At 42.2% G+C, this 27,114-nt stretch overlaps 1 protein-coding gene across 4 annotated transcripts; it reads left to right on the top strand.

Moving 5' to 3' along the window:
• The first annotated feature begins 2,713 nt into the window (after positions 1-2,713).
• LOC106560888 (gigaxonin) lies at positions 2,714-25,680 on the top strand. Of its 4 annotated transcripts, none has more exons than XM_014124284.2 (12): positions 2,714-3,025; positions 12,540-12,737; positions 13,103-13,217; positions 13,444-13,794; positions 14,002-14,222; positions 14,624-14,745; positions 17,201-17,313; positions 18,573-18,722; positions 18,821-18,957; positions 21,790-21,924; positions 23,423-23,532; positions 23,659-25,680. In XM_014124284.2, the coding sequence occupies exons 2-12, from the start codon at positions 12,547-12,549 to the stop codon at positions 23,838-23,840; spliced, it is 1,827 nt and encodes a 608-aa protein (XP_013979759.1). In that variant the 5' UTR covers positions 2,714-3,025; positions 12,540-12,546; the 3' UTR covers positions 23,841-25,680. The 4 variants fall into 4 exon arrangements, with proteins under 4 accessions (XP_013979759.1, XP_013979757.1, XP_013979756.1 ...); XM_014124282.2 differs by lacking the exon at positions 2,714-3,025 and adding an exon at positions 11,865-12,154; XM_014124281.2 differs by lacking the exon at positions 2,714-3,025 and adding an exon at positions 12,148-12,249.
• Positions 25,681-27,114: the final 1,434 nt, after the last annotated feature.

The raw sequence follows: 27,114 nt of genomic DNA, 5'->3' as shown, positions 1-27,114 counted from the left end.
ATGCATCCCACATTTATTTTTTTTGTTTGCCCCAGCAAGATTTACATGCTAAAATCGCCACTGATCTATTCAATCTTGCAACTAGCGGCAGTAAACGGTCATGGCTAGAAGGGATCCATCCAGCTTTTGTCAAATTAACGTCAGATTTGACTTTGCGTAGCAGGTTAGGAGAATTTACGCAGCAGGTTATGAGAATTAGGTTAAGGTTAGGAAAGGGGTCAACTTTTGACATTCATTTGACAGCAGTAAACTGGAGCACCAAACATGCCATAATTATAATTAAATGAATAAATAAATGCACACAAATATATAAATACATGATTGGTGTCACACTTTTTCTCCATCCCTAGCAAACACAGCTGATTAATCAAATTGCATTCTAAACTGAAGATCATGAGGAGTTGGTTATTGGATTCAGGTGTGTTAGCTGGGGCTGGGGGAAAAACTGACACACCAATCAGGCCCCCCAAGGACTGTAATTACCCACCCCTGTTGGGAATGTATATTTGCCCAGAAAAGCATGGTAAGCTAACGTTACTGAGTGAGTATCATGCTAGCTAGTTTGACCACAACTGATAAAGTTGAGGTGGCTAGCTAGCTGTGTTTTACAGGCAGACTCAGTTTTACACTTAGCCTGCCAGTTAATGAATTTAACTGCGATGATCATAAATCATTGCTAGCTAAGGTACCTAAATATCTGTCAGATGTAAAGCAAGCAGTATCGTGGCATGTCAGAAGCAATGCATGTTGACTAGCTTACGTTAGCTAGATCATTGATTAAGCAATAGAGTGGATACTTAATTAATAGGGTTGTCATTTAGTTAGCCAATGTCATTCTTGACATCATCCATCTTTGAAGCGGTTTGGCTGCAAAATTAGGCCTCAACAATCCAGGCATCTAAGATAGCAGCTAGCTACCTACAGTCAAACATGTTGTCATAATGGAATAATTCCCCTTTGTGAAGCTAGCCACAATACAGATTAGCCAGAATAGTGGAATTTGCTGCTCACCTTAGCAATTGTTAGTGAGATGAGATGTGATGCCATAATATAAATAATATACTGCTCAAAAAAATAAAGAGAACACTTAAACAACATAATGTAACTCCAAGTCAATCACACTTCTATGAAATCAAACTGTCCAGTTAGGAAGCAACACTGATTGACAATAAATTTCACATGCTGTTGTGCAAATGGAATAGACAACAGGTGGAAATTATAGGCAATTAGCAAGACACCCCCAATAAAGGAGTGGTTCTGCAGGTGGTAACCACAGACCACTTCTCAGTTCCTATGCTTCCTGGCTGATGTTTTGGTCACTTTTGAATGCTGGCGGTGCTTTCACTCTAGTGGTAGCATGAGACGGAATCTACAACCCACACAAGTGGCTCAGGTAGTGCAGCTCATCCAGGATGGGACATCAATGCAAGCTGTGGCAAGAAGGTTTGATGTGTCTGTCAGCGTAGTGTCCAGAGCATGGAGGCGCTACCAGGAGAAAGGCCAGTACATCAGGAGACGTGGAGGAGGCCGTAGGAGGGCAACAACCCAGCAGCAGGACCGCTACCTCCGCCTTTGTGCAAGGAGGAGCAGGAGGAGCACTGCCAGAGCCCTGCAAAATGACCTCCAGCAGGCCACAAATGTGCATGTGTCTGCTCAAACGGTCAGAAACAGACTCCATGAGGGTGGTATGAGGGCCCGACGTCCACAGGTGGGGGTTGTGCTTACAGCCCAACACCGTGCAGGACGTTTGGCATTTGCCAGAGAACACCAAGATTGGCAAATTCGCCACTGGCGCCCTGTGCTCTTCACAGATGAATGCAGGTTCACACTGTGCACATGTGACAGACGTGACAGTCTGGAGACGCCGTGGAGAACGTTCTGCTGCCTGCAACATCCTCCAGCATGACCGGTTTGGCGGTGGGTCAGTCATGGTGTGGGGTGGCATTTCTTTGGGGAGGCCGCACAGCCCTCCATGTGCTCGCCAGAGGTAGCCTGACTGCCATTAGGTACCGAGATGAGATCCTCAGACCCCTTGTGAGACCATATGCTGGTGCGGTTGGCCCTGAGTTCATCCTAATGCAAGACAATGCTAGACCTCATGTGGCTGGAGTGTGTCAGCAGTTCCTGCAAGAGGAAGGCATTGATGTTATGGACTGGCCCGCCCGTTCCCCAGACCTGAATCCAATTGAGCACATCTGGGACATCATGTCTCGCTCCATCCACCAACGCCACATTGCACCACAGACTGTCCAGGAGTTGGCGGATGCTTTAGTCCAGGTCTGGGAGGAGATCCCTCAGGAGACCATCCGCCACCTCATCAGGAGCATGCCCAGGCGTTGTAGGGAGGTCATACAGGCACGTGGAGGCCACACACACTACTGAGCCTCATTTTGAGTTGTTTTAAGGACATTACATCAAAGTTGGATCAGCCTGTAGTGTGGTTTTCCACTTTAATTTTGAGTGTGACTCCAAATCCAGACCTCCATGGGTTGATAAATTGGATTTCCGTTGATTATTTTTGTGTGATTTTGTTGTCAGCACATTGAACTATGTAAAGAAAAGTATTTAATAAGATTATTTCATTCATTCAGATCTAGGATGTATTATTTTAGTGTTCCCTTTATTTTTTTGAGCAGTGTATATTAGCTCTGTATAAATTCACATGTATGCCATGTAATTTGTCATAGCCATTATCACAAAATGACATGTATACTTTTAATCAGATCTATTGCATTTACAGACATGAATGTGAATTAGGCAAACTGATACATTAATTCAAAATACAGATACCAGATTGAGGCTTTTGAGCAGCAGGATCATTGAGCACTCTGTATCAGTAAGTCATGAAATTGTTTTCCTTTACATTGCATGATACTAGGGAGGAGGCTGTGGGCCAGTGGGAGGTCAGGGCTCTCTCTTTCTAGTATTCTCTACCTCCCCGTCTCTCCAGGTGCTACTAAAACAGACTGGTCCAAGAACATCTGGAGCTTTCTGACTACCTGCGATCTCTCCAGAGCACAGAGAAGTAAGCTACACTCATTATAGTATACTTGATGCACTATAAACCTACTTCACTATGGCAGTCTGCCTGTGTGACAACATAGCATATTATCCAGGGCCACTTGTTGGATTGGATTTACTATACTCATGTCAAAACTCATGCTCTCTCCTCCCTGTAAAAGTCTCCCAGACATTTATCAAAACTAACATATACATTCCCCTATCCCCAGGTGAGTCTGCTAGGCTATGGAACTCAGAGCAGCACCTGCCACCCTGTTGTCAGCTACAGTATCTGTAAACAGTTCCCTGTGGAAGGATGCAACTATTAAGGCTTTCAAAAGGCCACATTTTGGGATGACCAAATGCAATAAAGTGTTGTATAAACTAATTTTGTTAGATGACATAACTTTTTCATAGCATGTAGGGCTTCACACTAACTTATGTTGTAACTTAAACACAGACTTGGAGCTTATGATTCAAAAGGTCTAAATTAAATGCAAGTATGTCCAGGGTGACTACATTTTTATTCATGTCCATCAGATACATTACACAGGTGTCAACTAAAATATATATCCCAGACAAGATTGAAGAATGAGACAAGAAGACAAAGTGAATATATGTCAGTGACTGCGTCTGTAGCAGTTTGTATGAATTTGAGTGGTTACTTACAATACATGTTGACAGAATGGCTGCGAGACAGAGTGAGCGAACTGTTGCTGTACTCCCAGCACAGAAGGTTGGTGGCACCTTGAAGAGGAATTTTACCCTGGGGGAATCTGGGCTTGTTTTCATCATGTCTGAGGCATTTCTAGGACAGTGAGATAACTACCCAGGAGAAAGGCAGGTCAGGGCTTCGCGTGCGGAATGATAAACCCTATGACGGCTTCCAGTGTATTGATGGGGGTAATCAAAATGTATGTAGTCCTGCTTTGTGGCATTTCGAAGGGTCTAGGTTATACTGATCATACTATACGTTTTTGTGGGTATAAATATGGTTGTCCTTAGAGCCATTGGACGTCTTTCAGCAATGTTCCTATCGACGGAGTCATTGCTACATATACAAGCAGACATTTTTTCCAGTCTCTGAAAGACTACAACTTGTGTTGGGCGGTGCTTCATACTCTGGCCCCTGTCCCTCCCCCAAAGCGGGCTTTCTTGAAAAGGAGACGGACACTAACAACAATCCTTTGGGCAAAACTGAAAGAATTGTCCAGACGCAATGGCTTCCAATGATTACTCTCATCAACACGACATTCAACCATATGTTTCAACCGGGATGTAGCGAAGAGGATTTAAAACAAAGAGTTGGATTTAGCTAACATAACGTTAGAAGCTGAGCTACAGCCGATGCCAGCACCAAGAGGGCACGTGACACTACAGTACCTAGCAGGGGAGGCTGATGAGGGGAGGACGGCTCATGGTAATGGCTGGAACGGCGCAAATTTAATGGCATCAACTACATGGAACTCATGTGTTTGATCCCATTCCGTTCCAGCCATTACCATGAGCCCTTCCTCCACAATTAAGGTACCACCAACCTCCTGTGGTGGCTCGCTAAGAAAATTATTTTTCCTGCAAGCCATCTGGTTAATTTAGTTTATCTACTGAAACCCATATTATGTATTGCTGGCTAACATAATACTGTGTTACAGTAGGGGGAAATCAAATAATTGTTCTGTTTGCTAACTTAGCTACCTAGGTGCTATAGCTAGCAAACAACTACCGGTAGCCATATCTATGACTAAAAATAGAAGAGGTTTTACAATCGGAGCTCTTTTGTTTCTCGATTTTAAAACCTTTTCGCTTTTTAGTCGTAGATATGGCTAGCTACTAAACAGCAAGCTACAATGTTAGAACCAGCCAACTAAAGCTAGGTTTACCAGCAAACGTTAGCACGACTGGAGTTGGTTAGCCTGGCCCCTCTAACTTGTTATGCACCACGCCTCACATTTGTAACTTGTTCGCAAATGTGTAACATCAGCCACTGTAAACAATTATACTAGCTAGCTATGTAAAATAATTTGAGGGTTGACAATGTTTATGATTATGGCTGTGCATTTCAATCTCACAAAATGATAGGTGTGATGCAAGATAAGCATGCCTGATAGACATGGCTGTAGGTAGATACGGTCTGCCTTCCTACCTAGGCTCATTTGTACAGTCTTGGTCACTGTGCAAAGGTTGATGGTTATGCCATATCTTTCTATTAGGCTAGATATTGTTGTCAATGTAATCTCTGTGCCTGTGCACATGTATGCATGTTCAACTCGTCAATCCTAATGTTGATGTTATGCTGGCATGGTTCAACTGTTGTTCAAACTGTATAAATATTTTAGTTAATCTTACAGAAAAATACTGTGTGGTGCCTGGGCTTCTTCCTGGAGTGGATTCTAGATACAGAAACAGGATTCCTTTGCCTGCGTGTGTCATTGTAGCAGAACTGTATCCCTTGACATTATGCTGGATTTCAAGCAGAGTACTCGTGAGCTGAATGGCAGGTTGATCATGACAACACTCCTTCCACAGCTTTACAAGTATTTCCTGAACTTACTGTATGTTTCTTTGGAATGGCAATTTCATGACCATCTCTCCCATCTGCTGATCACCAGTTCTCTTAGCTACAGATTGTTACACCGGATAATGTGATTTAACCAATTAACTGATTTATGGGGTACATTACTGGGAGTTACAGGATACAGTTGAAGTCGGAAGTTTACATACACTTAGGTTGGAGTCATTAAAAGTCGTTTTTCAACCACTCCACAAATTTCTTGTTAACAAACTATAGTCGGTTAGGACATCTACTTCAGGACACAAGTAATGTTTCAAACAATTGTTTACAGACAGATTATTTCACTGTATCACAATTCCAGTGGGTCAGAAGTTTACATACACTAAGTGTACTGTGCCTTTAAAACAGCTTGGAAAATTCCGGTAAATTATGTCATGGCTTTAAAAGCTTCTGATAGGATAATTGACATAATTTGAGTCAATTGGAGGTGTACCTGTGGATGCATTTCAAGGCCTACCTTCAAACTCAGTGCCTTTTTGCTTGACATCATGGGAAAATCAAAAGAAATCAGCCAAGACCTCAGAAAAAATATTTGTAGACCTCCACAAGTCTGGTTCGTCCTTGGGAGTAATGTCCAAACTCCTGAAGGTACCACGTTCATCTGTACAAACAATAGTACGCAAGTATAAACACCACGGGACCATGCCGCTGTCATACTGCTCAGGAAGGAGACGCGTTCTGTCTCCTAGAGATGAATGTACTTTAGTGCAAAAAGTGCAAATCAATCCCAGAAAAGCAAAGGACCTTGTGAAGATGCTGGGGGAAACGGGTACAAAAGTATCTATAACCACAGTAAAACGAGTCCTATATCGATATAACCTGAAAGGTCGCTCAGCAAGGAAGAAGCCACTGCTCCAAAATTGCCATAAAAAAGCCAGACTAAGGTTTGCAACTGCACATGGGGACAAAGATCGTACTTTTTGGAGAAATATCCTCTGGTCTGATGAAACAAAAATAGAACTGTTTGGCCATAATGACCATTGTTATGTTTGGAGGAAAAAGGGGGATGCTTGCAAGCAGAAGAACACCATCCCAACCGTGAAGCACGGGGGTGGTAGCATCATGTTGTGGGGGTGCTTTGCTGCAGGAGGGACTGGTGCACTTCACAAAATAGATGGTTTCTTGAGGAAGGAAAATGATGTGGATATATTGAAGCAACATCTCAAGACATCAGTCAGGAAGTTAAAGCTTGGTTGCAAATGGGGCTCCAAATGGACAATGACCCCAAGCATACTTCCAAAGTTGTGGCAAAATGGCCTAAGGACAACAATGTCAAGGTATCGGAGTGGCCACCACAAAGCCCTGACCTCAATCCAATAGAAAATGTGTGGGCAGAACTGAAAAAGCGTGTGCGAGCAAGGTGCCTACAAATCTGACTCAGTTACACCAGCTCTGTCAGGAGGAATGGGCCAGAATTCACCTAACTTATTATAGGAAGCTTGTGGAAGGCTACCTGAAACATTTGACCCAAAGTTAAACATTTTAAAGGCAATTCTACCAAATACTAATTGAGTGCATGTAAACGTCTGACCCACTGGGAATGTGATGAAAGAAAGAAAATCTGAAATAAATAATTCTCTACTATTATTCTGACATTTCACATTCTTAAAATCAAGTGGTGATCCTAACTGACCTAAGACAGGGAATTTTTACTAGGATTAAATTTCAGGAATTGTGAAAAACTGAGTTTTTAAATGTATTTGTCTAAGGTGTATGTAAACTTTCGACTTCAACTGTAGGTAATGTTTGGTGTAGCACAGAGAATATTCCACCCACCTTAGCGACGCCGTCTTCGCCCTTGATTCAGGGAAACATGAGTCTCATAAAATGTCTGTGTCCAGTTGCAGGGGGTCAGTTTGAATTTACAAAATGGTAAGCCATTCTGGTAGGCCAGATAATCAAATAGCCACAGTAGCCTACTTGGCTACTGTTAAAACTAACTTAAAGTGGGAACAGCATCAGTGTTCACAGTGAACATGTGATGGAAGTGTCAAAATTCTGTGCAAATGTTCAAGTTTGCTCTCAGCAGACCTGAAATTTGCTCAGTGCCTAAAAAAAATTGAGGGAACATTGATTATGAGCAACATTATTCAGCATTTTGTGTGAATTGAACATTCATATTGCAATGTGATTTCCCACAGTGAAAGTCCTGCAAAATGAGCTACAGTACAATGTTCATATTTGTAAACTCTTCACAGTTGTGTTCTCTGGATGTCACTGAGTAGGCTGATACCCAAGATCCATAGGTAAAGCTGTACATTGCAATATGAATCTTCAATACACAGTAGGTTGACTGGTGAGCTAATGTGGCTCATTTCACAGTGATGTTGAAGTCCTGGAATAAGAGTTACGACGCTAATATTTGTGTAAACACTAAACAGTTGTGTTCTGTACTGATACCCCATTTCATGGACCCAAGATCCATAGGTAAAGCTGTACATTGCGCTATGAATGTTCAATACGTACAATAGGCTGAATAGTGAGGCGATTTCCCACAGTTAAAGTCCTGCAATAAGAGCCCAGACGCTAATGGAGGTGGAAACATTATGCTTTGGGGGTGTTTTTCTGCTAAGGGGACAGGACAACTTCACCGCATCAAAGGGACGATGGACGGGGCCATGTACTGTCAAATCTTGGGTGAGAACCTCCTTCACTCAGCCAGGGCATTGAAAATGGGTCGTGGATGGGTATTCCAGCATGACAATGATCCAAAACACACGGCCAAGGCAACAAAGGAGTGGCTCAAGAAGAAGCACATTAAGGTCCTAGCCAGTCTCCAGACCTTAATCCCATAGAAAATCTGTGGAGGGAGCTGAAGGTTCGAGTTGCCAAACGTCAACCTCGAAACCTTAATGACTTGGAGAAGATCTGCAAAGAGGAGTGGGACAAAATCCCTCCTGAGATGTGTGCAAACCTGGTGGCCAACTACAAGAAACGTCTGACCTCTGTGATTGCCAACAAGGGTTTTGCCACCAAGTACTAAGTCATGTTTTGCAGAGGGGTCAAATACTTATTTCCCTCATTAAAATGCAAATCCTTTTATAACATATTTGACATGTGTTTTTCTGGATTTTTTTGTTGTTATTCTGTCTGTCACTGTTCAAATAAATCTACTATTAAAATTATAGACTGATCATTTCTTTGTAAGTGGGCAAACGTACAAAATCAGCAGGGGATCAAATACTTTTTCCCCCCGCTGTACAGTGTGTGCAAATGAGGTAAGATAAGGGCGGTAAGGCAATAAATAGGCCATGGTGGCGAAGTAATTACAATATAGCAATTAAACACTGGAATGGTAGATGTGCAGAATATGAATGTGCAAGTAGAGATACTGGGGTGCAAATGAGTAATATAAATAAATACAGTATGGGGATGAGGTAGTTGGATGGGCTATTTACAGATGGGCTATGTACAGGTGCAGTGATCTGTGAACTGCTCTGACAGCTGGTGCTTAAAGCTAGTGAGGGAGATAAGAGTCTCCAGCTTCAGTGATTTTTGCAGTTCGTTCCAGTCATTGGCAGCAGAGAACTGGAAGGAAAGGCGGCCAAAGTAGGAATTGGCTTTGGGGGTGACCAATGAGATATACCTGCTGGAGCGCATGCTACGGGTGGGTGCTGCTATGGTGACCAGTGAGCTGAGATAAGGCGGAGCTTTACCTAGCAAAGACTTGTAGATGACCTGGAGCCAGTGGGTTTGGCGACGAGTATGAAGCGAGGGCCAGCCAACAAGAGCGTACAGGTCGCAGTGGTGGGTAGTATATGGGGCTTTGGTGACGAAATGGATGGCACTGTGATAGACTACATCCAATTTGTTGATTAGAGTGTTGGAAGCTATTTTGCAAATGACATTGCCGAAGTTGAGGATCGGTAGGTTGGTCAGTTTTACGAGGGTATGTTTGGCAGCATGAGTGAATGATGCTTTGTTGCGAAATAGGAAGCTGATTCTAGATTTAATTTTGGATTGGAGATGCTTAATGTGAGTCTGGAAGGAGGGTTTACAGTCTAGCCAGACAGCTAGGTATTTGAAGTTGTCCACATATTCTAAGTCAGAACCTTCCAGAGTAGTGATGCTGGATGGGCGGGCAGGTGCGGTCAGCAATCGGTTGAAGAGCATGCATTTAGTTTTACTTGCAGTTAGAGGCCATGGAAGGAGAGTTGTATGGCATTGAAGCTCGTCTGGAGGTTAGTTAACACCGTGTGCAAAGAAGGGCCAGAAGTATACAGAATGGTGTCTGCGTAGAGGTGGATCAGAGAATCACCAGCAGCAAGAGCGACATCATTGATGTATACAGAGAAGAGAGTCGGCCCGAGAATTGAACCCTGTGGCACCCCCATAGAGACTGCCAGAGGTCCGGACAACAGGCCCTCCGATTTGACACACTGAACTCTATCAGAGAAGTACTTGATGAACCAAGCGAGGCAGTCATTTGAGAAACCAAGGCTGTTAAGTCTGCCGATAAGAATGTGGTGATTGACAGAGTCGAAAGCCTTGGCCAGGTCGATGAATATGGCTGCACAGTAATGTGTCTTATCAATGGCGGTTATGAAATTGTTTAGGACCTTGAGCGTGGCTGAGGTGCACCCGTGACCAGCTCTGAAACCAGATTGCATAGCGGAGAAGGTACGGTGGGAATCAAAATGGTTGGTAATCTGTTTGGTAACTTGGCTTTCGAAGACCTTAGAAAGGCAGGGTAGGATAGATATAGGTCTGTAGCAGTTTGGGTCTAGAGTGTCTCCCCCTTTGAAGAGGGGGATGATCGCGGCAGCTTTCCAATCTTTGGGAATCTCAGATGATAAGAAAAAGATGTTGAACAGGCTAGTAATAGGGGTTGCAACAATTTCGTCAGATAATTTTAGAAAGAGAGGGTCCAGATTGTCTAGACCGGCTGATTTGTAGGGTTCCAGATTTTGCAGCTCTTTCAGAACATCAGCTATTTGGGTGAAGGAGAAATGGAAGAGGCTTGGGTGAGTTGCTGTGGGGGGTGCAGGGCAGTTGACCGGGGTATGGGTAGCCAGGTGGAAAGCATGGCCAGCCGTAGAAAAATGCTTATTGAAATTCTCAATTATAGTGGATTTATCGGTGGTGAGTGTTTCCTAGCCTCAGTGCAGTGGGCAGCTGGGAGGAGGTGCTCTTATTCTCCATGGACTTTACAGTGTCCCAGAACTTTTTTGAGTTTGTGCTACAGGATGCAAATTTCTGTTTGAAAAAGCTAGCGTTAGCTTTCCTAACTGCCTGTGTATATTGGTTCTTAACTTCCCTGAAAAGTTGCATATCACGGGGGCTATTCGATGCTAATTCAGTACGCCACATGATGTTTTTGTTCTGGTCAAGGGCAGTCAGCTCTGGAGTGAACCAAGGGCTATATCTGTTCCTGGTTCTAAACTTTTTTGAATGGGGCATGCTTATTTAAGATGGTGATGAAGGCACTTTTAAAGAATAACCAGGCATCCTCTACTGACGGGATGAGGTCAATATCCTTCCAGGATACCCGGGCCAGGTCGATTAGAAAGACCTGCTCACTGAAGTGTTTTAGGGAGCGTTTGACAGTGATGAGGGGTGGTCGTTTGACCGCAGACCCATTACGGATGCAGGCAATGAGGCAGTGATCGCTGAGATCTTGGTTGAAAACAAGTGTATTTGGAGAACAAGTTGGTTAGGATGATATCTGTGAGGGTGCTCGTGTTTACGGATTTGGGGTTGTACCAGGTAGGTTCATTGATAATTTGTGTGAGATTGAGGGAATCAAATTTAGATTGTTGGATGGCTGTGAACTGCAAGTTGTACTATTGTGGCTAATCCTTTTTGTGGCTAGCTTCACATAGGGGCGTGCAACAGCAATTGCGCAAGGCACTGTGACATTGATCAACCAATGCTGTGTTATACCCTGATGAAGACCGCTTGTCTGTCAACGTTGGATATTAGGTTATTAAATTATTGCATCTGAGCTCCTAGAGTGTGTCGCTCTCCTTTTAGTTTTTCAAGTGTTAGACACTACAAATAAGGTGTTTGATTGACACAGATGTTTTATTAACACCCCCTCATTATCATATTGGATTAAGAAATACAGAAATGGCTAAAAATGAATTAAAGTTTAAATAAATAATAAAATACATACAGATATGTAGAGAATGTTTGTTAATTTTAGTCAGTATTTTTGTATTTCCTTGCTCATTCATTAGTCGACTTTATTGATATTTATAATTATGACAGGTTTGGTCCTACATAGTAAACCAGTAAAGAGAAAACAAAAAACACTAGTCGCGGGAGAATGACGTATATCACGTATAGATTGTGGGCGTAACATCCGTGCGTCCAAAATACAGCACAATGGGGGCTGTGTTCGATTACTTTGAAGATGTATCCACCCTTTCTTCCTCGTGCATACACTAAACTGTATGAAAGCGGAAAACAATGTTGCCACGTATCCATATTTCTCTCAGATCTGTGATTGTTCCAGGGGAAGGACTGTAGAAGTATTTTAACGGAGCCTGGCTTGCGAAATGGAAAAAGTGTGCTAAAGTCGTTTTTTTTTTCCCACCTCGCGTTCTGCTTCTGACTTGTGTGTATTGTTCCCCATGCAAGGTAGGCTACAGTGAAGTGGGACGAAGCCAATGACTATGTCATTCCATTTGGGACGCTCCCTGTTATTGTTTATATCTAGTTAGGTAGCGAACTAGGTAAAGTAGCGTACTATTATGGTTATGCATGTCACACGAGTCTGTCTGGTTGTATTGAAATGTTTGACCCTGCCAAGTATAACGTTAGATTATTAACTACCTATGTCACTTAATATTCAGCCCAAAATCCAGTCCAATTTCTTATAGGCAACTGGCTAATTTTGCATGCTGACGTTAGCCTAGCCTACGTAGGCTAATTCTGCCTGAAGGTAATTCTGGCATGATACATTGCTTTATTCCTAGTTCGCAAGCCGGACTGGTGTGCTAATGACATGTTTTTTTCTCTGTAGGGACACAATGTCCAGTACTGAGTCCGAGGTTAGCGTTGCAGGTTCGGTGGTGTCAGACCCTCAACACTCTCAGAAACTTCTCAAGGCCCTTCGCTCCTTTTGGCAAGAACAATGCTTCCAAGACGCAGTGTTAGTACTGGACGGGGAAAAGATTCCAGTCCAGAAAAACATTTTGGCTGCGGCTAGTCCATACATCAGGTAATCAGTTATGTCTTGCTTTACCTTTGTCGCAAGCAGAACTGTTGCAATGGATGAAATCCATTCCATGGTTATTATAACTTTGATAAGGCTGGGGATGTGACATAGTTTCCAGCTGTCAACAGGGTGTCTCCCGCAGTGTCCCACTCGATGCTGGTAGACTGTCAGTTATTTTACCTGTCATGCTGATCAAATTTTATTGGTTGAGTACACATATTTTGCAGACGTTACAGTGGGTGTAGAGAAATGCTTATGTTCCTTGCTCCAACAGTGCAGTAATACCTAACAATACACTCAAAACCAAACAAAAAGGAATTAAGAAATACTAGAATGCGACACATACCGTATTCTGACATATTCCATAGAACAAAACTGAACTACAACCCTCCAAAGGAAGATGGATCCATGTACACCATTGAGCTCCAGGGTATCTCTGTCACTATCATGAAGCAGATCCTGGACTACATCTTTAGTGGGGAGGTGAGTAGTGTGCAATACTGTAAATGGGCCTAGAATAATGTGAACATAAATGGGATTATTTTACTGGCTTTTAAATTGCCTATAACAATATTGTCCTGTACTTCCTAACTCTTGAGGGAATCCATATTCCTATTTGTAGCTTAGTTTTTGAATCTTCTGTTCCCTACTTGAACAACCCTGATCTTAAACTCATCCTTCCATCCTGCTCATTGTTATCTGTGTGTAGATCAGTCTGAGTGAGGACACCATTCAGGACATGGTTCAGGCTGCTGACCTGCTGCTTCTGACAGACTTGAAGTCCCTGTGCTGCCAGTTCCTAGAGAGCTGCATTGCTGCAGAGAACTGCATTGGGATCCGGCTCTTCTCTCTACATTACTGTCTGCACCATGTTCACCATGTTGCCACAGACTTCCTCCAGACACATTTCCGTGATGTGGCTGCCACGGACGAGTTCAGGGAGTTACCCCCAGACCGGCTGTGTGAGATCCTGTCCATGGAGAAGCTCAACGTGGGCAATGAGAAGCATGTCCTGGAGGCTGTGGTGCGCTGGCTCGGTCATGACCTGGAGGAACGGAGGGTGAGGACCTTGTGTTACTACTAGGGGTGTGGTGGTTCTGCCCTTGTTTCTGTCTGTCAGAAAACAACCTCTAGTATTTGATGGCTACAAAAGTAGAATTACAACTACAATTATGTTCAGAGACTACTACATCATTTGAAGACTGTTTTTCGCACACTATTTGCATCTCAGCTCATCCCGAGTAACCTATTTCTGATCCTCCCCCAGGTGCACATGAAAGAGGCAATGTCATCAGTGTGGATCCAGGGCCTGGACCAAGGTTACCTGAGGGAGCAGGTGTTGGGAGAGCCCCTGATGAGGGAGGTGATCAGGGAGTACTGCAACGCTCCACTGGGGGGTGCTGCACTGCAGGGCGAGGCTCTTCTAGCTGCCTTCAAACCTCGTGGATACTCGGAGTGCATCGTCACTGTAGGGGGGGAGGAGAGAGGGTGAGTATTTGCTGACTCTTACTCTGGGAGGATGTACAGGCGTAAGATGTCTACGTTCTGTTGAATGTGTATATGAATCATACAATGTGGCCGTAACGCATTAATTCTAATTTTGCAGATTGCTGTGGTTTTGTGTGAGTATGCTTGTTAAACAGTTTGCAATGGAAGTTCTTGCAAAACATTCAGAGAACTGAAAGTTATGACAAGCAAGATGAGAATTTATTGAGGACCGTAAGAATAGTGTGGTTGATATACCGAGAGATTTGAGATGTAAAACAACTAAGTAAAGTTTGTTTTATGGTGACACAGAGAGAGGATGAGGTTAGAGAGGGAGCCAGTGTGTCAGATAAAACCAACAGGATATAACTCAATTGACTTCCTGTTCTCTGGTTCCTGTTTAGAACGAGGAAGCCGTCAGCCATGGCACGCTGCATGTGTCCGCTCTATGATCCAAACCGTCAGCTGTGGATCGAGCTGGAACCAATGAGCATTGGCCGAATAGGGCATGGGGTGCTGGCTGCAGGTTGGTATTGAATCCAGACCTAGTTTTTATTTTTACAATACCAGTCAAAAGTTTGGACACCTACTCATTCAAGGGTTTTTCTTTATTTTTACTATTTTCTACATTGTAGAATAATAATGAAGATTTCAAAACTATGAAATAACACATGCAATCATGTAGTAACCAAAAAAGTGTTAAATAAATCAAAATATATTTGAGATTCTTCATTAGCCACTCTTTGCCTTTGACAGCTTTGCACACTCTTGGCATTCTCTCAACCATCTTCACCTGAAAAGCTTTTCCAAAAGTCTTGAAGGAGTTCCCACATGCTGAGCACTTGTTGGCTGCTTTTCCTTCACTCTGCATTCCAACTCATCCCAAACAATCTCAATTGGGTTGAGGTCAGGTGATCGTCCCACAAAGCGCTAATCAGAGGGTGTATCACTGCAGAATGCTGTGGTAGCCATGCTGATTAAGTGTGCCTTGAATTCTAAATAAATCACCAACATTGTCACCAGCAAAGCACCATCACACCACCTCCGCCATGCTTCACGGTGGGAACCAAACATGCAGAGATTATCTGTTCACCTACTCCGCGTCTCACAAAGACACGGCGGTTGTAACTAAAAAATTCAAATTTGGACTCATCAGACCAAAGAACAGATTTCCACCTGTTTAATGTCCATTGCTCGTGTTTCTTGGCTTAAGCAAGTCTCTTCTTATTATTGGTGTCCTTTAGTAGTGGTTTCTATGCAGCAATTCAACCATGAAGGCCTGACTCATGCAGTCTCCTCTGAACAGTTAATGTATGTTACTTGAACTGTGAAGCATTTATTTGGGCTGCAATTTCTGAGGCTGGTAACTCTCTAATGAACTTATCCTCTGCAGCAGAGGTAACTCTGGGTCTTCCTTTCCTTTGGCAGTCCTCATGAGAGCCCGTGTCTTCATCAGTGCTTGATGTTTTTTGTAACTGCACTTGAAGAAACATTCAAAGTTCTTGTAATGTTCCGTATTGGCTGACCTTCATGTCTTAAAGTAATGATGAACTGTTTCTTGTTGCTTATTTGAGCTGTTCTTGCCATAATATGGACTTGGTCTTTTACCAAATAGCCCTATCTTCTGTATACCCCCCCTACCTTGTCACAAACAACTGATTGGCTCAAATGCATTAAGAAGGAAAGATAATCCACAAAATATATTTTGATTTGTTTAACACTTCTTTGGTTACTACATGATTCCATATGTTATTTCATAGTTTTGATGTCTTCACTATTCTACAATGTATAAAATATTAAAAATAACAAAAACCCTGGAATGAGTAGGTGTCCAACTGTTTGACTGGTACTGTACACACACACAGTAAATGCAGTGCGTTCTGAAAGTATTTCGATCCCTTCTTCCACATTGTTACAGCTTTTTTCTAAAATGTATTCGATTTTTATTGCCGGAAACTGGATCAAGCTGTCGATCCAGAGCATCCCAAACTTGCTCAATGGGTGGCATGTCTAGTGAGTATGCAGCCCATGGAAGATCTAGGACATTTTCAGCTTCCAAGAACTGTGTACAGATGCTTGCGACAAGGGGCCGTGCGTTTATCATGCTGAAGCATAAGGTGATGGTGGCGGATGAATGGGAAGATAATGGGTCTCAAGGTATCTTTGTGCATTCAAATTGCCATCGATAAAATGCAGTTGTTCGTTATCCATAGATTATGCCTGCCCATACCATAACCCTACTGCCACCAAGGGACACTAATCACAATGTTGACATCACAAAACCTCTCGCACTCACAACGCCATACATGTGGTCTGCAGTTGTGAGGCCGGTTGAACTTACTGCCAAATTTTGTAAAATGATGTTGGAGGCGGCTATGATGGAGAAATAAACATTACATTCTCTGGCAACAGTTTTGGTGGACATTCCTGCAGTCGGCATGCCAATTGCACACTCCCTCAAAATTTGAGATGTCTGTGGCATTGTGTTGTGACAACTGCACATTTTAGAGTGGCCTTTTATTGTCCCGAGCACAAGTTGCACCTGTGTAATGATCATGCTGTTTAATCAGCTTCTTGATATGCCACACCGATCAAGGTGGATGGATTATCTTGGCAAAGGAGAAATGCTCACTAACAGGGATGTATAATAGATTTGTGCACAAAATGTGAAAAATTTGCCTTTTGTGCTTATGGGAAATTCTGGGGATCTTTTATTTCAGCTCATGAACCATGGGACTAATACTTTACATGTTGAGTTTGATATTTTTGTGTGTTATTTCATAGTTTTGATGTCTTCACTATTCTACAATGTAGAAAATAAAAAATGAGTAGGTGTGTCCAGTCTTGACTGGTACTGTACGTATACACGGTGCAGGCTTCATGGCAGCTTATAATTATGGATCCCACAATTCTCATGTAAGTCAAACCCAACCCAGTGTAAGGGATCAACCATGAATTAACACCATTCTTTGTCCTCTCAGAGGGCTACCTCTTTGTGATGGGTGGTATGGATGAAACTAAGATGGTCCTGAGCAGTGGGGAGAAATATGACCCAGACACAAACACCTGGACCCCCATTCCTTCCATGAAACAGGTATTTTACTTAATTGATAATGCCCTCGAAGCCGGTGTTTGGAGGATATATTGGCACTGGTGGTGTTTTGTCGAGGGCCGGCAAACCATGCCAATATATCCTCCAAACACTGCCTTTGAAGGCATTATCATTTTTTTATACAATGGGGTTACCAACATATTCATATGATTGACATATTTTCACATGTTGGTTTTATTCATGCTATTTCATCCTTCCACAAGATATAGTTCCGACACAAATCTAGGGCTGCTACCTAAGCCGGCTGGTTGTTCGTTTGCCTTAGACGTGACCTAGTCGTTCAGTATTTTTACTCTGTATCTATGAACGCAACCCAGTTATTCCTTCTAAATGTTCCATTGCCATACTGGCTGGCAACATTCATATCCCTTGCTTGCTAGCTAGCCAACTATGGCTAACTTAGTCACGTCAAACAGTGTAGCCAGAATAACAATAGTAGCTTAATTTGCATTTGTGCTGTTTTCTAGTGACATTTATTTGGACACATCCATAAGAATGATGCCAGCTGATTCATGATTTCGACTGGCTGAGAAACGGTGCCTGTCTGGCTCATCCCGAATCCCGACACGTTCATTACTATAGGATGGCTGGAGATCAAATTTGAATATTGAAACCTATGTTGCAAATGTCGGAGAGGCAGACGGCAAGGTTTATACAAATCTCCGCTGTTGAAAACTAAATGTTAGTATAAAAGAAACGTGAGAATGTCTAGATGCTTTTATAGTGGAGATCAAGTTTAGAAATTGCCTGGCTGGGCTGATGAGACTGTGGATTGCGCAGTGAGATGGACCAGAGTAAATAGGAATTTTAAAGTCATAGATTTGGGCGGTGGTAACTTGTGAAATTGACACCTTCTGGAATGCAGTTTTAACCAATCGGCATTCAGGATTGGACCCACCCATTGTATAATACTCCACACAACATAGAAACTACTTTTTTTAAATGTTTTCTTTGCAATCCTTCCAACCTGTCAGTAGCAACATTCAACCCACTTGTTTCATAGACATTTCAAGTGATGTCATTTTGAAGTTGTTACTAAAATTGGTTATATAGACCAAATGTCTTTCACTGAACCAAGTTATTTAATCTATCAAACGTTCCATGTATCCTTTTTACTTGTATAGGCTACTCACTGGTAGTCATGTTCTTATCTATCCTTCTAAAGCGTTATCGTTGAGTAATGCCACCAGGGGTCAGTATTGCCCAGTATTATTAAAGGCTTCTGCTCTTTGTTTGGTCAGGCTAGGCAGAACTTTGGTGTTGCAGAGCTGGATGGGATGATCTATGTTTTGGGAGGAGAGGATGAGGACATAGAGCTCCTGACTGTGGAGGTTTTCGACCCTCACTTTAACACCTGGACAACCCAAACCAGCATGACAATGGTCCGCAAGGTGAGACATGAGCGCTTCCAGCTTGCTATAAACACATTCACAAATTGCAACTTCTCCAAATCTCTCACCACTTGCCTAATGATCTCAACTCTCCTCAGATTGGCTGCTATGCCACCATGAAAAAGAAGATCTATGCCATGGGTGGTGGGTCATATGGAAAGCTGTACGACTCAGTAGAATGCTATGATCCGAAGACCAAGCAGTGGACTGCAATCTGCCCTTTGAAAGAGAGAAGGTACAGAATCAACTCAGTAGTTAAAATAAAATAGTTCCTGTCAAAAGTTTGGACACACCTAGCCAAGGCTTTTCTTTATTTTTACTATTTTCTACATTGTCTTCACTATTTTTCTACATCAAACTATGGAATCGTAGTAACATTTTAATTTTTTTAATCTAAATATCTTTGAGAGAAATCAAAGTAGCCACCAACAAGTGCCTTGATGACAGCTTTGCATACTCTTGGCATTATCTCAACCAGCTTCACCTGGAATGCTTTTCCAACAGTCTTGAAGGAGTTTCCACATATGCTGAGCACTTGTTGGCTGCTTTTCCTTCACTCTGCTATCCAACCCCATTCAATTGGGTTGAGGTCGGGTGATTGTGGAGGCCAGGTCATCTGATGCAGCATGCCATCACTCACTGTTGTCAAATAGCCCTTACACAGCCTGGAGGGTTGTGTTGGATCATTGTCCTGTTGAAAAACAAATAATAGTCCCACTAAGCGCAAACCAGATGGGATGGCGTATCGCTGCAGAATGCTGTGGTAGCCATGCTGGCTTTGAATTCTAAATAAGTCACTGACAGTGTCACCAGAAAAGCATCCCCACACCACCTCCATGCTTCATGGTGGGAACCACACATGCGGCGATCATCTGTTCACCTACTCTGCGTCTCACAAAGACACAACGGTTGGAACCAAAAATCTCAACTTTGTACTCATCAGAAGAAAGGACAGAATTCCACCTGTCTAATGTCCATTGCTCATATTTCTTGGCCCAAGCAAGTCTCTCCTTATTGGTGTCCATTAGTAGTGCTTTCTTTGCAGCAATTCGACCATGAAGGCCTGATTCACGCAGTCTCCTCTTAACAGTTGATGTTGAGATGTGTCTGTTACATAAACTCTGAAGTATTTATTTAGGCTGCAATTTCTGAGGCTGATAACTCTAATGAACTTAACCTCTGCAGCAGAGGTAACCGAATCTTCCGTTCTTATGGCGGTCCTCATGAGAGCCAGTTTAATCATAGCGATTGATGGGTTTTTGCGAATGCACTTGAAGAAGTTCTTTAAATGTTGTGTTGACTGACCTTCATGTCTTAAAGTAGTGATGGGCTGTCGTTTCTCGTTGCTTATTTGAGCTGTTCTTGCCATAATATGGACTTGATCTTTTACCAAATAGCCCTATCTTCTGTATACCACAGCTACCTTGTCACAACACAACTGATTGGCTCAAACGCATTAAGAAGGAAAGCAATTCCACAAATGAACAAGGCACACCTGTTAATGCATTCCAGGTGCCCTCATGAAGCTGGTTGAGAGAGTGCTAAGAGTGTGCAAAGCTGTCTTCATGGCAAAGGGTGGCTACTTTGAAGAATCTAAAATATACTTTGATTTAACACTTCTTTAGTTACTACATGTGTTATTTCATAGTTTTGATGTCTTCTATTATTCTACAATGTATAAATTGGACTAAATAAAGAAAAACCCTGGAATTACTGTGTGTGTGTATCCACACACACTCTCATTAACGTTTAAAAGTTTGTGGTCAATTAGAAATGCCTCAAGTCCTCAACTGGCAGCTTCATTAAATAGTACCTTCATTTCTCAGAACAAGAGTAGACTGACGAGTTTCAGAAGGAAGTCTTTGTTTCTGGCCATTTTGAGCCTGTAATCAAACCCACAAATGCTGATGCTCCAGATACTCAACTAGTCTAAAGAAGGCCAGGTTTATTGCTTCCTTAATCAGCACAACTGTTTTCAGCTGTGCTAACATAATTGCAAAAGGGTTTTCTAAAGATCAATTAGCCTTTTAAAATGATTTGGATTAGCTAACACAACGTGCCATTGGAACACAGGAGTGATGGTTGCTGATAATGGGCGTCTGTACGCCTATGTAGATATTCCATTAAAAATCACCCATTTCCAGCTACAATAGTCATTTACAACATTAACAATGTCTACGCTGTATTTCTGATCAATTTGATGTTATTTCTATGGACAAAATAATGTCCTTGGGTGACATGTCTGAGTATGCAGGCCATGGAAGAATTGGGACATTTTCAGCTTCCAGGAATTGTGTACAGATCCTTGTGACAAGGGGCCATGCATTATCATGCTGAAACATGAGGTGATGGCGGCGGATGAATGGGATGACAATGGACCTCAGTATCTCTGTGCAATTGTGTTCGTTATCCGTAGCTTATGCATGCCCATACCATAACCCCACCGCCACCATGGGACAAACCTCTCGCACTCACGACGCCATACACGTGGTCTGCGGTTGTGAGGCCAGTTGGACGTACTGCCAAATTCTGTGAAATGACGGCGGTGACTTATGGTAGAAAAATAAACATTAAATTCTCTGGCAACAGCACTGATGGACATTCCTGCAGTCGGCATACCAATTGTAGCATTGTGTGGTGTGACAAAACAGCACATTTTAGAGTAGCCTTTTATTGTCCCCAGCACAAGTTGCACCTGTGTAATGATCATGCTGTTTATTCAGCTTCTTGATATACCACACCTGTCAGGTGGATGGATTATCTTGGCAAAGGAGAAAAGCTCAAACAGGGACGTAAACAAATTTGTGCACAATTTGAGAGAAATAAGCCTTTTGTGCGTATGGAAAAATGTTGGATCTTTTTTCTTTCAGCTCATGAAACATGGGACTAATACTTTACGTGTGTGTCAGGTTTGACTTTAGAATAGAATACACTGTTATTGTCCACATTTAGATGGAACATTTATGAAGAAATCCCCTGTGATGGATTTGTTTACTGTTGGTGTTGCTATTGATATGGTCTCATTGAGTGACCCCTGATGTTATGGTGTGAATGTCTCTGCCTTCAGGTTTGGCTCAGTGGCATGTGGTGTGGGTCAGGAACTCTATGTGTTTGGAGGGGTGAGGAGCCGTGACTCAGACAACCCAGAATCCAGCACCATGACCACCTGCAAGTCTGAGTTTTTCCATGATGAGATGAAAAGGTAAATAATAGTGCTTGTTACTTTGATCAAGTACTTCCTTATTTGAATTTATGCTTTAGCCAGAATGTGTTTTTTACTGGGTGTATCCTTGTTACCTAAAGATGTATGTACAGTTGAAGTTGGAAGTTTACATGCACTTAGGTTGGAGTCATTAAAACTTGTTTTTCAACCACTCCACAAATTTCTTGTTAACAAACTATAGTTTTGGCAAGTCGGTTAGGACATCTACTTTGTGCATGACAAGTAATTTTTCCAACAATTGTTTACAGACAGATTATTTCACTTATAATTCACTGTATCACAATTCCAGTGGGTCAGAAGTTTACATACACTAAGTTGACTGTGCCTTTAAACAGCTTGGAAAAATCCAGAAAATTCTGTCTCCTAGAGATGAACGTACTTTAGTGCGAAAAATGTAAATCAATCCCAGATTAACTGCAGAGGACCTTGTGATGATGCTGGAGGAAACCGGTACAAAAGTATCTATATCCACAGTAAAACGAGTCTTATCGTCATAACCTGAAAGGCCGCTCAGCAAGGAAGAAGCCACTGCTCCAGAACCGCCATAAAAAAAGCCAGACTACGGTTTGCAACTGCACATGGGGACAAAGATCATACTTTTTGGAGAAATATCCTCTGGTCTGATGAAACAAAAATATAACTGTTTGACCATAATGACCATCGTTATGATTGGAGGAAAAAGGGGGAGTCTTGCAAGCCGAAGAACACCATCCCAACCATGAAGCACGGGGGTGGCAGCATCATGTTGTGGGGGTGCTTTGCTGCAGGAGGGACTGGTGAACTTCACAAAATAGATGGCATCATGAGGCGGGAAAATGATGTGGATATATTGAAGCAACATCTCAAGACATCAGTCAGGAAGTTAAAGTTTGTTTGCAAATGGGTCTTCCAAATGGACAATGACCCTAAGCATACTTCCAAAGTTGTGGCAAAATGGCTTAAGGACAACAAATTCAAGGTATTGGAGTGGCCATCACAAAGCCCTGACCTCAATCCTATAGAAAATTTGTGGGCAGAACTGAAAAAGTGTGTGTGAGCAAGGAGGCCTACAAACCTGACTCAGATACACCAGCTCTGTCAGGAGGAATGTGCCAAAATTCACCCAACTTGTTGTGCGAGGCTTGTGGAAGGCTACATGAAACGTTTGACCCAAGTTAAACAATTTAAAGGCAATGCTACCAAATACTAATTGAGTGTATGTAAACTTCTGACCCACTGGGAATACAAGCTGAAATAAATCATTCTCTCTACTATTATTCTGACATTTCGCATTCTTAAAATAAAGTGGTGATCGTAACTGACCTAAGACAGGGAATTTTTACTATGATTAAATGTCAGGAATTGTGAAACTGAGTTGAAATGTATTTGGCTAACGGGTATGTAAACTTCCCGACTTCAACTGTATGTATGTGGTCTCTGTTTACTGTATTTGTAGTTGATCAAAAATCTTTTATTTTCCCAATCACGCTCTGTCCAGATGGATGTACCTTGATGACCAGACTCTCTGTGTTCAGACCAGTTCCTCTTTTGTGTATGGAGCTGTCCCCATTGGTGCCAGCATCTATGTGGTGGGAGACTTAGACACTGGTGAGTTAAAGGCAGACTCCTGAAGTAAATGACCACTACTTGGCAAGCATTGGCAAATACATCTTACTGTATGCGTGCACTGTGTAATGTATACATCGATCTCTAAAGGTCTGTGTGTCTGCGCAGGTACAACCTATGACTATGTGAGGGAATTCCGTCGCAGCTCGGGGACGTGGCACCGCACCAAGCCCATGCTGACATCTGATCTGTGCAAGACTGGCTGTGCAGCCCTGCGCATCGCTAACTGCAAACTGTTCCGTCTGCAGCTGAAACAGGGCCTGTTTAGACTCAGGGTCCCGTCCTCCTAGATGGAGCTCATTTAGGTGCTCTGTCTCCACACTCACACATTGGCTATGGGCACAGCAATGGAACATGAGAATGGAGGTTGAAGGGACGTCCAAAGGGGATGTTTGGAGTATTTATCTGCATATTTTGGTGGCTTTCTTAGGTTCCATCATGGTATTATTCTATGTGTGGGTACTTGCTTGAAGAGGGACGGCTTTTTAAACATGACGTTATTTCATATGCAATTTAACAATGGGTATGATTTGTAAATACGTTTTACTGACCATTTACCCATTGCTTTTTGTTTACTTCATTTTTGCTGCTGCTTGGTGGGTTTTAAAGAATTTAACGCAAATTTTAAGGGGAGAAAAGCAAGAATGCAGTAGTACTGTCATTCATTGTAGCATAGGTGGTCATTTTTAAGGGAAATCTATACCCGTTTCTAACACTGCATTTTTTTATTTTTGTTAAAGATGAGTCGCTGAATGACAGCTAGAGAGACATGGCATTTTCGTTGTTACTTTATAGTAGCTAAGGGATTCGTGGCCTTTGAATAGACCTGGGCAATATGGATAAATCCATAAATATATTGTGACTGAATTGTCACGATAACGATACGATAAATGTATAACATTAATGTGCATCAGTTACTTTTTACATTATCCTTAGGTACAACACTCAAAGTATTAGTTATCACTTGTCCTGTTAGCATTCGTCCATATTAGCAGCCTTATTTCGTTTCAAACTTGACATTTCTTTAGTATAGACTACTTATCGATATCAGTAAAATGCCCTCGTGGTGGGTTTGGTTGGTGGCAATAATTTTTCTGGTTTATCATGACAACTAGAGCTACACAAGGAGACTTCTAAAAGAACAGATGTGGTTTTACTTGTTCCCTTAGCTATGGAACTTGTAGCCTATAAAATAAACAAAATGTCGTCTTTACCCACAAACTTAACTTAAAATGGACTGTTTTTAAATAGACAGCTTTGAATGAGTAATGCCAGAAGCTGGAGCATACTTTGTATTGAAATGGTAACAGGTTTTATATAACATTACTGTATCTTAAGTGAAATCTCTTTGGGACGTGCGTGTTTAGTGAATGTAAAGCTGAGTTAAGCCCCTTTCTGCCATTGGTTTACCCTTAACCAAGCACTCTAGGCACAGTGTGGGCCAGAAATGGATTTAGAGTTACTGGTGTCACTCTTAAGTTGCTGGATGTATTTTGCTGATGACTTTTGAACTGGCTTTCTAGTCAGTGTGGATGATTTTTTTGGCATCTGTTGACCCCATTTGTTCTGTGTGAGTTACAGCAGTTGCTGTCCATCCCATTTGAAGGGAAACTTGTCTCTCACACGCTACAGAACTCACAGAAACATATGAAAAAAAAATGCATTCACACGCCTTTATGAAGCCAACAGAGCTCAGGACACCTCTGAAAAGCACCAAGAACAAATGTAAGAACGGGTATCACAATTTACACTTAACACTGTATACTTGCAGCATGTTAGTGTATTGCTTAGAGACTCAACATTCCATAGTGTCACTCTCACAGTTTACACTAAAGACTACCTGCATTCTTGTGGTCCAAACAGTGCTTTCACAAAACATTCACCCATTGTGTAACTATCAGAACACTGTGATATGCGCTTTATGCATTGTTCTTCTAGGAATTCTGCAATAGTACCATCAAGTGGTTGTTAACCAAAGTTGGGATGTGAGAATTCAAATCTGTTTGTATTTTTGTATTCAATTCTGTGGGGTAGCAAGGAAGGTGTCATGGAATGAGCTCAATCATGAGTGTCTTCAATTTAACGAGATGGATTAAACAACACTGGCCAACTCAGTAGTTATTCCTCTGACTTCAGCCCTGGTTCTTGTGGTTTAAATCAAGTAGCATTCAGGGTGTTGGAATTTTGTTTTTATGTTTCAGAGGATTCAGGAGAAACTGAAGAGGTATTCCTCAAAAAAATCCATTATATTTGGGTTATTGTTTGTTTTAATCTCTCGGAAACAGTTTACCAAGAGAATCCTTTACAGATTCAGTGACACTGTTGACTTGTAACTGTGCGTGTCTTAGATGAGGGGCAAGCATTGGATTAACACAACAGGTTTACTGAAGATAATCAGGATGGAGTTAACCAAGCTGCTCTCATGACTTTCTCAATTTAACTATAGTCTTGTGACTCAACACCGAGTGGCTAATGTTAAACTGAACCCTGAGAGACTATAATGCTTCTGCTGCAGTTTGGATGCACAGGATTTAGGCTGGGATTCAGCTGGGAGCACTGCCCACTGAACTGCCATTGGAAAAGACTTGTGGCATGTGAAGGGAAGCCTATCAGAAAGCCACCAGCACTCTACACTGCATTGACAAAACCTGTTTGAGATTTACATTGAGCATAATATTTATGTTTATAATGCAGATTGTAAAGTAATTCATTCCACAGAAAGTAAGAAACCTCATCTGTTATTCCCTAAGGTGTTGAGCTTGTTTGTAGGCCCTCGTTGTTGCATTTCAGTGTGGTGGATCATTTTAAAAGACACTACATATGGGGTTAAAGTTACTCCTATCTGACATTTCAGAACTGCATCATGACAGTCACTGTTTTTCTTTCACTTTCAGCTTTACTTAACATTCAGGCATGAGTGGCTGAGGCACATCTGCAATGTCGTGGTCAAGTTGAGTAATGGGAGTGGTTGGAATGGAAAAAGCTTTCTGAGAAATGTGTTCAGCTCCCAGCTGGAGCATCAAACTCAGTGGTCAGACGATCTTAAAGAGCTTGTAGTTGACAGTGTGACCCATGAGATGAGTGCCCAAGATACAGTACGTCTCAAGCTCTCTGTCTACTGAGTCCCCACAAACAGAACATGGTTTGAAAATGTTGTAGAAAGACTGACTTTTAATGAAGAGAACAGGCACAATTGGTCATGACAGTAGTGTATGCTTACTCTCTCTGCAATACTTATTCTACTCAATATGCGCTTCAGCATGCCCCTAGTCTTGTCAACATACTGTCATATTCAGTGGGTTTGTAACAACTGTTTCTTAGATGAAATCTGGACACATGGATACTGTCACTGTGGGCCAAGTATGTGACTGGTAGTCTCTGACCCACTACTGAAACAGTTTTAATGGGAGACTATACTATACTTCTCGTTCATGTGACTCCCCAACCAGACAATGCAGAAATTATTGATAAGCATCCACAAAGTACCAACCTTGAAGTCACAGTTAAAGGGAAACTGTTTGTGATTCATGTGTATTGTAGCCTAGTGTGCATCAAAATGGAAAA

The sequence above is a fragment of the Salmo salar genome, chromosome ssa10 (genome assembly GCF_905237065.1).
Source record: "Salmo salar chromosome ssa10, Ssal_v3.1, whole genome shotgun sequence".
NCBI classification, from domain to species: Eukaryota; Metazoa; Chordata; class Actinopteri; order Salmoniformes; family Salmonidae; genus Salmo; species Salmo salar.
The sequence above is the reverse complement of the archived record's forward strand: the minus strand, read 5'-3'. Positions and strand labels throughout refer to the sequence as shown.

Excerpts from the sequence above, each read along its gene's own strand:
- LOC106560888 (XM_014124284.2), top strand. The coding sequence starts at position 12,547 with ATGTCCAGTACTGAGTCCGAGGTTAGCGTTGCAGGTTCGGTGGTGTCA. Across the intron at positions 12,738-13,102 it reads GCGGCTAGTCCATACATCAG|AACAAAACTGAACTACAACC; the intron begins GTAATCAGTTAT and ends CATATTCCATAG. Across the intron at positions 18,723-18,820 it reads GCATGACAATGGTCCGCAAG|ATTGGCTGCTATGCCACCAT; the intron begins GTGAGACATGAG and ends AACTCTCCTCAG.